At 41.0% G+C, this 15,028-nt stretch overlaps 2 protein-coding genes and 1 pseudogene across 2 annotated transcripts; 1 reads left to right on the top strand and 2 right to left on the bottom strand.

Annotated features, from left to right (window-relative positions):
- The first annotated feature begins 1,194 nt into the window (after positions 1-1,194).
- Positions 1,195-4,017, top strand: LOC145476094 (uncharacterized; annotated as a pseudogene).
- A 1,417-nt stretch (positions 4,018-5,434) lies between these two features.
- On the bottom strand, positions 5,435-7,336 carry LOC145476096 (E3 ubiquitin-protein ligase TRIM71-like). Its single transcript, XM_081455340.1, has one exon. It carries the CDS (start codon positions 7,334-7,336, stop codon positions 5,564-5,566), a length of 1,773 nt encoding a protein of 590 aa, XP_081311466.1. The 3' UTR covers positions 5,435-5,563.
- Positions 7,337-12,511: 5,175 nt separating this feature from the next.
- LOC145476095 (uncharacterized) lies at positions 12,512-14,282 on the bottom strand. Its single transcript, XM_081455339.1, has 2 exons — positions 14,139-14,282; positions 12,512-14,090 (listed from the first exon to the last, which is right to left on the bottom strand). The coding sequence occupies exons 1-2, from the start codon at positions 14,280-14,282 to the stop codon at positions 13,086-13,088; spliced, it is 1,149 nt and encodes a 382-aa protein (XP_081311465.1). The 3' UTR covers positions 12,512-13,085.
- Between the last annotated feature and the right edge of the window lie 746 nt (positions 14,283-15,028).

The raw sequence follows: 15,028 nt of genomic DNA, 5'->3' as shown, positions 1-15,028 counted from the left end.
AGATCCTTGGGCACATAAGAATGTTTTACACGAAAATGTTTTCCAGTGGAGAAAGATGCATTCTTAAGCTCGTCTACGCGTTGATGCAAATGCCGCCGCGTGCAGCCAACATAACCTGCATCACACAGGTCAAAATTAAATTGATAAACAAGGGATTGTTGGTTAACAATAGACGGCTTGATTTCGCGCCGTTTCAGATGTTGTTTGATCTTGTGACTAACAAACGTGGGCTGGACAGTCACTTGAATTTTCTGGCTCAGATCTTTGAGTTGTGCTCGTACAATGTCGGCTGAAGCTTGGTCTTTAAATGGCAGAACAACGCGAACAGGATCTAATTCATTGTTAACAGCTGGTAACTCGGGAACAAGTTGATCAGAAGCTTTAACTACAATAAAGCGCGAGATGGTGCAATTAATTAACCTGTCTGGGTAACTCAGTCGAGAAAACTCTATTTTGAGGCTAACACATTCCTCGGGAAACTAGGACCAGTTGGAAGAGAGGCGGAAGACAAGATCAAGCATAGTTTTTAGTAAGCCGCGCTTGTAGCGATCTTCAACATGGCTCTTGTAATGCAGCAGAAAGCCAGTGTTGATAGGTTTGACGTATACTTTGGTTTGGATTTGTATAGGTCTGTTAAGGAGCTGTGTGCCAAGAAGCGGAAGACTGGCACTCTTCGGTTAAGTTCACTAATAATAATAACAATAATAATAATAATAATAATAATAATAATGATAATTAAAACATATTTATACAGGATTGCTGGATCAGTATTAAGGAAAAAACTGCTATCTATGCAAGTCCTGTGTAAAAAATAAATAAATAAATAAATAAATAACAACTAAGTAAAACTAGAAAAAAGTTACATTAAAATTAGGTTACATATAAAGGAATTATTAGATTCATACGAGCAGGCCTGAGCTGTGTTCGAGGAGCGGTTTGGCCATGTAGACATAGTTGAGTTAGCTGCGAAGAAGCGCATAGATCAATTTCCGACCATAGTGAAAGAAGTCAGTGTGCAGATCAGCCCGTATCAAGAAATAGCTTCAAGATTGATAGGCATTTTCAAGGAGTTCAACTTCCTTCATGAGCTTTACTCTCAAGTCCCCGAGGCAACCTTAGCTAAATTTTCTGCCCGCCTTTGTGGTTTATGGGCCGAGTTTGATGAAGAAAAACCAAAAATATAAACGTAGAATTCATTGTAAATTAGCTGGAAAAAGAGGCAAAAATCAGTGAGTCCAAGCAGCGGAGGATGCCGGAGAAGAAGTGGAAGCGTCCAGATACTTCTAAAGGCGATAGGGGTAAGCCAGTAGACAAATCTCAATCTGGGCTATCTGCAGGAGCCACAGGAGAATCTCTAGGCACCAGTTATGGAACAAAGAAGTGCCCAATTCACCAGTCTACTAATCACGCTTAGCAAGAGTGCAAACGTTTTGAGGGAATGTTGCCTAGCAAAAAGGAGAAAGTTGTTGAGAAACACAAACTATACTTATAATGTCTATTACCTGGTCATCGTCTGAGTAAATGTTATAGTAGAAATAAATGAAGAGTTCAGAACTGTGACATGCGTCATCATACCCTCGTACATAAAGTCGACTTGAAATTTATTAAACAAGCAAAAGCAACCCGTGAATCAGAAAGAGTGCCTGAAGTTGAGAATGATTTAGCACCAGTCCAGTTCTGGAAAACGAAGACTCCTCACCACGTCAGGCTGTGGAGCCACAGAAGGGGTATCGCCAATCAGCGCACACAGGGTTTTGTGACTGGTGGTCCTACTTTCGTTGCAGTACTTCCCATTTTTGTCTTTCGAGAAAAAGGAAAACAACAAGTGATGGCATTGCGTGACTCAGGCTGTGAGTTGGAGTTATATGCGACAGACGCTAATCCTGCAGATGGCATCACCCGAGAGCTAAGTCCTACAGAGCTTGGATTGGGCTTTCGATACAATAATATACCCAATTTCCTGTACAAGTCAGCAGAATTCTGGCCGGAAAATAGAGTCAAAGTATCCTGCGAGAAAGACGACGTGAGTGAGAAGAGGTAGGGAAGATGGGTTGGAGCAGCTCAGGAAAATGAGGTCCTGTTAGAGGTGGATGAAGTATTCGTCACTGATCAAACTAAGACGAATTACAGTTTATGTGATGCGACTCGCACACAATAGAAAAGCTAAGGTGGAACCCAGTCTACTAGGTTTACTTAAGTCGAAAGAAATGAGAACTTCTCAGGATTAAATTGTAAAGAGGGCGCAAGTTGAGTCATTCAGCGAAGAGATACAGTTTCTGGAGATGGGCCACCACTCGCCACCTGAGCCCTTGCACAATCAAATTAGGCAAGAGTATTGGATCATCCATGGCCGCCAGGAGGTGCGAAACGCGTCGTTCAAGTGTAACTACTGTTATCGCCAGACAGTAAAGACTCAAGAGCAGCAAATGGGAAGTCTGTGAGAGTGGCAACTTGAGCCAGGAATGGTGTTTAGGAACACTTGAGTTGACTTTTTGGACCTACGTTAGTTAAGGAAAGACGTAGTAAAATTACTTTGTACGGCGTCTTTGTTCACTTGCATGAGTACTAGGCCGTGTCACCTTGAACTTGAATTGTGGATCATTTTTCAAAAGATCATTTCATTATAGTATTTAAGAGATTCATTGCTCGACGTGGATGACCGCAGAGCATCCACAGTGGTAATGGAACGAACTTTGTCGGTGCAAATAATGAGTTGCGGAAATGTATTGTATTAAACTATTGTGGGCATAAAAAGACCAAATGGAAATTTCAGCTGCCTAGCGCCCCGCACTTTGAACGAACATGGGAGGGACTAGGAAAGTGCAAAAAGAAAACGCTGAAAGCCACTCTGAAACACAGGACTGTTTTCAAAGTAGTACTGAGAACTGCACTTGTCGAGACAGAAGGGATACTAAACAGTCGACCGATTATTCAAGTATCCAATGATGCAGAGGACATTGAAGAGTTAACGCCAAGGCATTTTTTTGTTGTTGGGGGCGAATCCGACTTATAAAGATGCTGAAGTTAGTGACAGAGCGATCAACTCGACAAAGATGTGGCGACAGTCCCATGCGCTAGCTATATATAATTTCTTCTGCAGACGTTTTACCGGGGAGTACCTTCCTAGCCTGACAGAAACATGGAAGAAGCGACAAGCGATAAAACAGAACCTCAAAGAAGAAAATGTTGTCTTAGTTGCTGAACCAAATTAGCCGTAAGGCGTATAGCCGTTAAGCAGAATCTTGTCCACTCATGCTGGGCAGGATGGGTTGGTTCGGGCAGTTACAGTGCGCACTCAGCACGGGGAGTACAAGAGTCCGATTACGAAACTTTGTTTATTAGAGGAAGCGGAAGAGTAGACTTGTTCATTGTCTCAACAAAGATTATGTCTCTAATAGGGACGGGGATGTGCCTCCCGCTTCTTGAACTTTCATTTTGGGTTGCGTTACTATGTTATGAATGACAGGCCAGCTCGTTGCTAGAAGCCACGTGCGAGCGTGTGAGATGAGTTGAATTGTAAAACATGTGCGGTGTTGTTGTACGTGTGAAGCCCGCGAATAAAGTTGTCAAACTATAATAGCAAATTTTAAACGTCGTCAAGCAACGATAAATGTCAAGCGTATATAGCAGTTTAGTATAATTTCAAAGCTAAACAAAAAGTTTCCAGCAATCTGATTGGTCGAGCGATTCCTTATATGACGCTATATTCACCGCTCCAGGCGGTGAATATAATAACATTTTCGAGGCCCGGATTCTAAGCTCGCCAACTTTGCCATCTCGGCAAGTAGACATGGCGGACATTTGCGGAATCAAATTTTCATTTATTCGAAAGACATCACTTCAAGTCCAGGATATTTGGAAGGGGGGAGAATTTTCAAAATGACTGCTGTCACCCTTGGAACAAAAATCCTTTGAAGAACTCGTAATCAAGGAATTTTAAGAATCGCAAACGCAGTGGTTACATTGATCGCCAGCAGATCAGATCGATTGACCGAAATTTATTTTTCTTCAAACTAAAACTACTCATTTTTAGACAATGATGACAGCTGTGAATGAGGTCAACAGCGATAAAACAAAGGCACGAGATGAATTTATTTTTCGTAGTGTTTCGCTTGTTTGTTTTACTGCCGAACTTGATATGTAAATTGATTCACAATCGATGTAAGCTTACATGTAAGCTTATTATTAAAACTACGGCTCCATGCGTGTATGAAAACGAACAGTCTGTTCTAATCGTTACTCTGTGTTTCACCCCTGAAAATTATACTAAAACAACTATTCGCCTCAGGCTCGGTGAACATTGGTGAATACTCACCTCGACTTCGTCTCGGTGAATATTTACCAATGTTCACCTCGCCTTCGGCGAATAATTGTTAAATATAACTTTGCAGATAAATTAATCAAGGCCTGACGACAACGGAGCCATTCTTTTTAGCTGTTAAGTCATGGAGAGTATTATGGTGAGAATTCTGGTTTAAAAGAACAAAAAACTGACTAGAACAGCCCGGAACAACAACAAATAGCTACAAAACTCAATTTTCATACCTTTTAACTGTCAATTCTAAGCACGCCCATCCCCTCCTGCCCCACCCCTCGGCGCATTTTACGGCATTTGACAGGTTGTTGGTCCCCACTATGGGGCATTTGGTCGCTTCCCGGGGGTGGGGCATATGACAATTGAGACAAAAACAAAGACTTATACGTCAGTGCTTTGTACAGGCGCAAACCTGCTTTAATAAACATCAAAGGATTTAACCCTACGTAGAAAACGTAGTTGTAAATTCTTTTTCTGACATTTAACCCACTGGAAACTAACTCTTGCCCTACCACCACCCTTATAAATTCATGTTGGTCTTCCACATGCGAGAATATCGAAATTGAGTCGAGAAGCGATGGCGAAGACGATAGACGACAATCATGTGTAAACTTATATGATATAAAACAAACAGGGGTAAGCCATCTTCCCATGAGTTTTCTCTGCAGACATCGTCTTTGTGAAGATCGGTGTGCACTACTTTTGACCATGTTTGAATCAATTTCAATACGCTTTATATAAAAACATTGATTACATCAATAACAGTCATAATCAAACTCTAACAGAAGTTGCTGTCTCACGTTAACGGTCATGAGGGCCGGCAATGTCTCTATATAAGCTTAACTGAAGAACGTAAAGTGTTGAGCTTTAACTTTTAATACTGGGTATTTTCTCTGTTGCCACGGCCCTACCGTGGGGATTTTTTTGTTTTATCACGGTGGGGTATTTGCCACATTATGAAAAGAATATGTCAAATGCTCGTCCAATGCCTGGGGGTATGAGCGGGCTTGAATTGACTGAACGATAAGTGGAAGAAAATTTATCCGGCAGCGAGTGAAGAATGCAAATAATTTTATCCTATGCCGAGTACATCAGGTCTCCTGACTTGTTCACTGAAAAACAACAGGGATACTTAAACTCCCCGTCCCCTCCACCCTGCTTTCCAAACTTGTACTGAAAGTTTCCATTCCTGTCGTAAACTTTCATACAATCTGTACTGTAGTCTGACACTATGAGATATCTATCACACTAAACACAGTGGAAAGGAAAAGTAAAAGAGCCGTGCCCACCTACCTTCATTAGAAACTTGCCATCAGGAGAAAAGATCTTAGTTAATTTGTTACCTGTATCAGCAACAATGATATTTCCATCACTGTCTACAGATAAACCACAAGGATTAGAGAACTGACTATCACGGCTTCCTTTCCCACCAAACATACCCGCGTACTTACCCTCCCCAATGAAAATCTGGATCCTATGGTTATCCTGCTCTGCTACGAAAATATTTCCATTTGTATGAAAAGTTATTCCCGCTGGATACTTAAATTCGCCCGCTTTGTTACCTTCCCGACCAAAAGATCTTAAGTATTTTCCATCACTCTTGAAGATTTGAACTCTGTGGTTCCCCCAATTAGTTACAGCTATCTCGTCCCTGGCATTCACTGCCACCCCCCAGGGATAATTAACCATTCCAACAGACGAACCTCGTTTTCCAAAAGAAAAAGCAGGTCTTAACTGAAATGATTTCACCTCAATAGAAAAAGGACTATCAAGAACGTGTTTGCCGTTTACCTTTACTGTCACTTTGTATTTGCCTTGATCTTTCGGTGAATAGGAGATTTTGTAGCTTCCATCCTTATTGTCATTTATTCCCACCTCCGTCGCGCATTCTCGTCCTTCTTCGTCCCTAGCTTCAGTTTGCTGCAGTATTTTCAGTGTTCCAATTTCTTCGGTCTTGACAGTCTTCAACATCTTTAGATTTGGCACGAAAACTAAAATCGGAAGATCTTTCAGGTCACGCTCAGTTGGCTTAGTAGTTTGATCAACTCCCTCCAAGATTGTTTGTAATGACTTTTTCACTTGAACGACTTCAGCGTTTGCACATCGTGTCAAAACTTTATCAGCTTTATCCAACATTGATTTGATCACCTCTATTTGATTTTTGATCTCGGTCTTTTGCGTTGTTAGACTTTCGAGTGATTTCTCTGTTTGGTCTTCCACCGCTGCAAAAATAGTTTGCTTCTTCGCTTCAATATTGGCAATTAAATTGTCAACAGTCCTTTGAACGTCCCTCTTCACCCCTTCGCCTCTTTGTATGATCTTCGCGTAGTCTTCATCAAGTTTACTAACAGCAATCAGCTTTGCTTGTAAATTATGCTTCTGTGTTTCAATCATTGATTTGATTTCAATCTTTTCTCTTTCAGCTTCGTCATCTATGTGCTCCAAAGCATGACCAGGATGATCCATCAAAACACAAGTTTGGCAAACGGCCGTTTCACAGTTCTTACAAAAGTACTTCAGCTCTTCTTTCTCGTGCCGTTGCTTTGCACAGAACACAGGTCGCTTTAGCACATCCTCATAGTCCTTGTCTTGAAAGTCTTTCAGCGCCAGAACACGGTGATCTTTATTGCTTCGCATGATGTTGTGTGCCGTGACGCACTCTTGACAGTGAAATATGCAGCAATGGAAACAATAAAAAGTTTCGGAGCTTTTCTTCTCGCAGTTCCCACATCTTACTTGACTACTTCTGCACTCTTTTATTGCCAGCACATCAATCAAGCCATTCAGATAAAAGCTGGTTGGAAGATCTTTCAGATCGCCACTTTCAGGTACTCTGCTAAGGGCTTGACAATTTAAACATCTAATGGTGTCGCAGCCATGACTTGTCCTATGCCGTTGTTTCAAGCAGTGCAGACAGAAACTGTGTAAGCATGGCAGATGTTTTGGATCTGTAAATATGTCGGAACACACCGAGCAAGACACTTCTTCACGGAGATTATGGAGCAACGTTTTGATATCCATGTCGTGTTCACAAACAAGGGGGTAAAGCAAGGTTTTCGCGGAACTCAGCTCGAAACAATGAAGTCTGGTGACTTTCTTTTTTAGTTCTTCTTGAAATCGTGGCTGTTTATTATGATAATCTTTTCCCTTGTTCAAACCAATCATGGAACGTTGTTTTAAGAGCCTTTGTCATTTTGCCTGATACTGATTCCTAAGAATGTGACACATGTGGCTGGTTGATCAGATGTCATTAAAACATTGATCAGAACAAAACATTAGTACTTTGGAGTCTGTATTTCAATTCCTTCCTGTCTGAATAGACGTCATTTGTTTTTCTCACTTGCAAAAGATGGACAGCTCATTTTGTTGGGGTGCGTTGGTCAGGAGGAACTGAACTTACAATCTCTATGGACTATCTGCGAGTCGCGCGTCCCTCGTGAGCTAGTTCGCGCGCCACGCGTCGATCTTTCCTACTTACTTACTTACTTACTTACTTACTTACTTAATCCTCTTCGTGTTTTGAAACACATAAGGCCTCGGCCAAAGTGCGCCATTGGCCTCTGTCGGGTGCTCGTCGTTCCAGGTGACCCCATGTCCAGCTGTTCTCCTTCATCTCTTTCTCCACTGTCCTCCCCCATGTTTCTTTCGGTCTGTCTCTCTTTCTACGGCCATCAGGGGTCCACCTGAGGGCAACTCGTGGTAGTGCTGGTGGTGGCATGCGCAGCACATGACCAATCCATTTCAATCTCTTTCGCCGGACTTGTTGTTTGATTGGTTCTGTTCCTGTTCTTCTGCGCAACTCACAGTTTGAGATTGTCTGGGGCCAGTATATACGGAGAATCGTGCGAAGGCTCTTGTTCTGGAAGACTTCTAGCTTGTGGCTGATGGTTTTGGTCATCTTCCAGGATTCTGCGCCATAAAGTAGAATGCTTAAGACATTGCTTTTGAAAAATCGGATCTTTGTGTTCTGGCTGATGTTCTTGGATCTCCAAGTGCCTCGAAGCGAGGCAAAGGCCTGGCTTGCCTTTGAAATCCGGACTAGGATCTCTTCTTCTCCATCTCCGCTGGTGGACACCTTAGATCCCAGGTAGGTAAAGTGATCAACCTCTTCTACCACTTCCCCATACACCATGATGGATTCATTGGTCCTGCCACTCATCCTCAAATGCCTTGTCTTCTTAATGGTGATCTTCAGGCCTAATTTCCCTGCTGTAGTTGCATTGGTCTTTGCCTCCATGTCCTGGTGTCGATGGGCGAGCAGCGCAATATCATCTGCATAATCAAGGTATTCCAAGACACTGGTCAATGTCCATCTAATCCCTCTCCTTCCACCACTAGTCACTTGTTTCAAAACCCAGTCGATCCCCAAGAATAATAGAAAGGGGGAGAAAATACACCCTTTTTTCACACCCGTGGTCACGCTGAAGGCGTCTGTAAGCGCTGCGTTGCAAATAACCTGGGACTTGAAGTCACTGCAAAGCATGTTGATGACATTTACCAGCTTTGATGGAATCCCGTAGTGCCTTAATATCTTCCATAGGGAATCTCGGTAAATGCCGTCAAACGCCTTCTCAAAGTCAATAAAGTTGGCATACAGGGGAGCATTCCATTCTTTCCTCTGCTCTAGAATTTGCCTTAGGGTGAAAATGTGGTCAGAGCACGAGCGTCCAGGGCGGAAACCTGCCTGTTCCTGCCTGATGTACTCATCCAGTGTTTCAGCCAGTCTTGTATGGATGATCTTGCTGAAGACCTTGCTGGTAATGGGGAGTAGAGTGACACCTCTCCAGTTGTTGCAGTCACCCAAATCACCCTTTTTGGGTAATTTGACAAAGAGTACGGTCTTCCACGCTTCAGGAATCGTCTCGCTCTCCCATATCTCTCTGAATATGCACGTCAAAAGGCCTGGTGTTTCAGTTTCTTCAACCTTGAGCATTTCTGCAGTCACTCCATCTGCTCCACCTGCCTTCCCGCTCTTCATCACTTTGATGGCAGCTTTCACCTCTTCCATGGTAGGTGGATCTATGCAGATATCCAAGTCCTCTACTGCCGGTGGAATCTCAGCTACCTGTTCAGGTTCTGGCCTATTTAGAATGCTTTCAAAATGTTCCTTCCAGCATGCCAGCTTTTCTGCTTCTTTCGAAAAAACATTACCATCTGTGTCTTTTACAGGGACATCGTTGTTTTTAAAACCATTATTTAACATTTTGTTAATTCTATATAGGGTCTTCAGATCTTGTCTACCAGCAGCCTCTTCTGCCTCAACCGCGAGTCTCTCTACAAGTTTTCTCTTGTCTAGTTTGGTAATTTTTTTTTTTTGACTGTGCCTGGGTATATCCAGTCTAATCTGGGTACATCCAGCCGATCCCAAGCCCGGGTAAAAGAGGAGGGTTGGGCATAAGGCGTCGATGTTTCACGACAGGAAAAATGCTTCTTGGCAGTCTGTTATGATCAAAAGTACTTATGTCACTATGGACTGTAATTTTTATGTGGCAATGGCATCTTATCCATCTTCTAAAATCTTTCCGTTTCATCTGCGCCTGTGATAAAAGCCTAATTTCTCCTTAATGTAAGAAGACACGTTATGGAAATACTAGACCCAATCATCACAGTTCAAAAGGTTTGACCAAAACCCAAATTCTCTCAAAAATATTTAAAGAAATACTGCGGCTCAGTCAGGAGAAATTTGATATCAATCGTTTTCTTTGGACGTTGAAAATCAGTGGCAAGTTTGAATTAAGAGCTGTTGTGGTTTGTAACAGCTGACCTCACTGAAATAGTGAGCTATTTTTAGCTTTCTAAGTGTGCACTTGAAGACCCTCAAGACGTCAACGCTGTCACTTTCGTTTTAAGTGGTATCTTGTAGGGACTGACAATAAAGTTAGAGTTTCACCCAGATTGATCTCCTCTTGGACTTTAATTTAAATTTTCCGACGAGCATCCCCGACCTTTTCGTATGGGCCTCCCCTCTACCCCTCCCCCCTAACTCGGGGCTCGGTAACCGTCAGTGCCTCATGGTTATATACATGTGACGTGTAGTTATTCTATTGGAGGAATGAAAAGCGTTTTTTGGTCTGACAAGGATCTTGTGTATCGGTCAACTCATCAACAGTAAAGAACTTTTCAGTTAAAGATTGAGAAAAAAACAAATTAAATGATTTCAATGGAGTGTTTCTCATTTCCTCCTTCTAGCAATTATCTAGATACGTTCAACCCTTTTTTTTCAGTCTTGTGGCTATGAGGAGAAGACAAATACTTTCCCAGGATATTTAGTGAGAAAGTAAACTTATTTCGCGAAAAACTCCCAAGCAGTCAAACGATCCGGTCAGCTTTAATAATCCTTCATTCCAAGGCTTTACAAACGAGCGCGCTGTATATCATACACACAACTTAGGGGCGTCCCAACAATACCATACTAGAGCAGGGACACTAGCGCCGTCATACGTCACTGTTCAAGCGATTCTATTCTTTGGCGGTAAAACAAGGGAAATGTTTACTTGTATACATTCTGATTGAAACACTGAAGAGAAGACAGAGAAGCCGAAAGCTGAGGAACGCACTTTACATCTATATCTCTACTTAGTTAATTTGGTAAAATGCTTGAGATATCACACCAGCTTTAAAAATCTAAATAAAAATAATACACTGGGATATTAAAAAAATAAAAAAAAATAAAAATAAAACTCTCTAAATAAAAATAATATAATAAAATATCCAAAAAATTAAAAAAATCCAAATAAAACTAATACATTCGAATATTAAAAACTCACTTTGATTTAAAACTATCTACGGACAATGCATTCCGGGACAATATCCTCAGGAAGAGAGTTCTATTCATTGATTGTTCGTGGCAAGAAAGAAAACTTAAAAATATATTTCTTTGCTCTAGAAACTACAAACTTAAACTGAAGCGTGACTCCCAGGGGTTCTTTTTTCAATATTTGGTTTTAAGTTGGCTTCTACTGAAAAATCCGTCAGATTGCTCTTTCGTTTGGACAAGTATCATACGCTTCCTCGGTGCTTGCTTGTTGTATCTAGCCTTTCCCTAAATGGCTCTTCGGCGTTAACTTCCTGTGGGACAGTATCGTGACAACGAAAGGCATTGTAGCATTGCTTCCAAAAACAAACCTTGGCGGAGCACACAACCGAGGTACGGAGAAAGAAACATAAAACGCTTTAAGAACGGCGCTAGTTTATCTAACCTATTGCCATTGATTTCCTTTCTCGAGTCCAGTTCTCCACGCAATGAATTTAGCGCTACCAGAAAAAAAGAAACCCTGCAGAATATGAAACTAGTGCTCGCTCGCCTTGCCGACCCGCCAAGAGTAGCGTGCAAGAGATTTGTAGGGAGGGGAAGGTTAACGTAACTGCTTTGAAGTGTTTCTTCTGTATCTCAACACAGTCAAAGAGGTAAAGTTATTGTTCGACCACGGTTCGTGTTAACAGGAAGCTGAAACGTAGTCATGTATCAAATGACCTCGTAACTTATCATGTATTTCGTTTTCATAGCTCCAAAACAAACTCAAGTTTTTTCAATTTATAACGTAGTCACAAAAGAACAGAGTTAAATACGATAAAACCTTATTAAACAGGCTTATTCGGCCCATTGTACTGGAGAATTTATGAACCTCTCTTTACGATCTCTAGCAATTTCTTTTTTCACACAAGAAACTAAAAAGTAAACTCAAAGCAAAGAGCAACTTTCTTGAACTCACACTTTGTTTATTTACATTATCAAAGAAAATGATGATTTTACAATTATTTCATATCAAGCTATTTACTGCTCTTAATCATTGCAAACAGCTCTTTCTACAAAACGTTTCATCATTAAAGCAGTTAACTTTAAAGTTCCAATAAACTAAAGCTAAAAATACACACTTTAAAAACATATATTTTAACCTACAGATACAGTCGAACCCCGTTTTCTCAAACACCGTCAGAAGTACACTAAGTGTTGCTATAATCCAGGTGTCTGTCTTAAGCTGGTCAAGCTAACAGAAAATCTTGGAGCTAGGAACTAAGGCTCAAGGTGTCCGTATTAAGCGGTCATTCGTAAAGTGGGGTTTAACTGTAGCACTGCAGCTAACAAATACCGTCTGCTATTGAGTATAAGGAAAATACAAACGTCAAGGCAATTAGTAACTTGATAAATTCATTGAAGCAATGTTCTTTGTACTACATATTTTCCAGTATATACCTGACTGTCAATAACCTGCTAATCCCTAAAACAAACTTGCTATAAAAACATCATAACGACAATTAAATGTCAAAGAGTATAGTAATAATTTGAGAAACAAAATGTTTCTTCTTTAAATTAAGAAAAGGCAAATCCCCTAAACAGCCTTTTCTCCTATAGTGGAGGTTCTTATTACAACAATTAATCCATAAAGTGGTTTTATAACTTTCTTATTTTGCTAGTCACTCTATTATATAATATAACCACTGGTAAAGTAAACAAAAAAAAAACGTTTTTTCTTGTCCTTCAAAATAATTCATACAATACAACTTAAGAGATGTACGTATTATTCCCATCCAACTGCAAGCCACACAAATTTGTTTTTGTCACCCACCCACCCGTCCCACCTAACCCCAAAACAATTATAGAACAGTTCAACCGATACAGAGCCACACCACAAGCAATTGGGTGAACACTGCATCTCTAACGTTTTATCACAGAAAATAATTCCACATATTAAACAAACTGAAAACTAAAATAAATTTTGAATTTTGAATTAATGTCCTAGAGTTTCTCTTTTTTCATAAAGTACAGTGCTCACTCCAGTATCTGGATGCGATGGTTATTCTTGTCAGACACAACAATTCGGCCATTACTGAGAACTGCTACAGACGATGGGAAATTGAATTCTCCTAAATTACTACTCTTTCTTCCAAACTTGCCAACAAACTTTCCACTGAGTTCAAATACTTGTATTCTATTATTACCTGAATCACAGACCATCAGGTGTCCTGACTTGGTCACTGACAAACAATGGGGATAATTAAACTCCCCGTCCCCGCTACCCTGTTTTCCAAACTTGTACTGAAAGTCTCCATTACAATTAAAAACCTTTATACAGTGTTTACTGTAGTCTGACACTATGAGATATCTATCACACTGAACACAGTGGATAGGACAAGTAAAAGAGCCCTGCCCACCTATCTTTGTTAGAAACTTGCCTTCAGGAGAAAAGATCTTAATCATGATGTTACCTACATCAGCAACAATGATGTTTCCATTACTGTCTACAGATAAACCCCAAGGATAAGAGAGCTGACTATCAAGGATTCCTTTCCCACCAAACATACCCACGTACTCACCCTCCCCACTGAAAATCTGGATACTATGGTTATCCCTGTCTGCTACGAAAATATTTCCATTTGTATGAAACGTTATTCCCAAAGGATACTTAAATTCGCCCACTTTGTTACCTTCCCGACCAAACGATCTTAAGTATTTTCCATCACTCTTGAAGATTTGAACTCTGTAGTTCCCACAATCAGTTACAGCTATCTCGTCCCTGGCATTCACTGCCACCCCAAAGGGATACTTAAACATTCCGACAGACGAACCTTCTTTTCCAAAAGAAAAAGCAGGTTTTAACTGAAATAATTTCACATCAATGGAAAAAGGACTATCAAGAACGTGTCCTCCGTTTACCTTTACTGTCACTTTGTATTTGCCTTGATCTTTGGGTGAATAGCTGATTTTGTAGCTTCCATCTTTATTGTCATTTATTCGCACTTCCGTCGCGCATTCTCGTCCTTGTTCGTCCCTCATCTCTACCGTTACACGGTCATGTTTATTGTAACACTGCTCTCCCTCTGCGTTTCTAGTGGTCAGAACAAACTGTGCTTCAACTCCAACAGTTCCTTCTTGGAGTCCTTTGCCCTCAGCGACAGATTGACTAGCTTCAGTTTGCTGCACTATTTTCAGTGTTCCAATTTCTTCGGTGCTTACAGTCTTCAACATCTTTAGATTTGGCACGAAAACCAACGTCGGAGGATCTTTCAGGTCACGCTCAGTTGGCTTAGTAGTTTGATCAACTCCCTCCAAGATTGTTTGTAATGACTTTTTCACTTGAACGACTTCAGCGTTTGCACTTCGTGTCAAAACTTTATCAGCTTTATCCAACGTTGATTTGATCACCTCTATTTGATTCTCGATCTCGGTCTTCTGGGTTGTTAGACTTTCCAGTGATTTCTTTGTTTGGTCTTCCACCGCTGCAAAAATAGTCTGTTTCTTCGCTTCAATATTGACAATTAAATTGTCAACAGTCCTCTGAACGTCCCTCTTCACCTCTTCGCCTCGTTGTATGATCTTCGCGTAGTCTTCATCAAGTTTACTAACAGCAGTCAGCTTTGCTTGTAAATTACGCTTCTGTGTTTCAATCATTGATTTCATTTCAATCTTTTGTCTTTCAGTTTCGTCTTCTATGTGCTCCAAAGCATGACCACTGTGGCTTAGAGTGACACAAGTTTGGCAGACCGCCATTTCACACTTACAAAAGTACTTTAGCTCTTCTTTCTCGTTCCGTTGCTTTGTACAGAACACAGGTCGCTTTAGCACATCCTCATAGTCCTTGTCTTCAAAGTCTTTCAGCGCCAGAACACGATGATCTTTATTGCTTCGCATTATGTTGTGTGCAGTTACGCACTCTTGACAGTGAAATATGCAACACCGGAAACAATAAGAAGTGGCAGAGCTTTTCTTCTCGC

The sequence above is a fragment of the Orbicella franksi genome, unplaced genomic scaffold (assembly GCF_964199315.1).
Source record: "Orbicella franksi unplaced genomic scaffold, jaOrbFran1.1 SCAFFOLD_663, whole genome shotgun sequence".
NCBI lineage: Eukaryota > Metazoa > Cnidaria > Anthozoa > Scleractinia > Merulinidae > Orbicella > Orbicella franksi.
This window is presented reverse-complemented; position numbering and strand designations above follow the sequence as displayed.

What these genes read in the sequence shown, in the direction of transcription:
- LOC145476096 (XM_081455340.1), bottom strand. Translation starts at nt 7,336, where the DNA reads ATGGATATCAAAACGTTGCTCCATAATCTCCGTGAAGAAGTGTCTTGC.
- LOC145476095 (XM_081455339.1), bottom strand. Translation starts at nt 14,282, where the DNA reads ATGTTGAAGACTGTAAGCACCGAAGAAATTGGAACACTGAAAATAGTG. An exon ending in TTGTTCTGACCACTAGAAAC is followed by an intron (nt 14,091 to 14,138) that starts GCAGAGGGAGAG and finishes GTAACGGTAGAG; the next exon opens with ATGAGGGACGAACAAGGACG.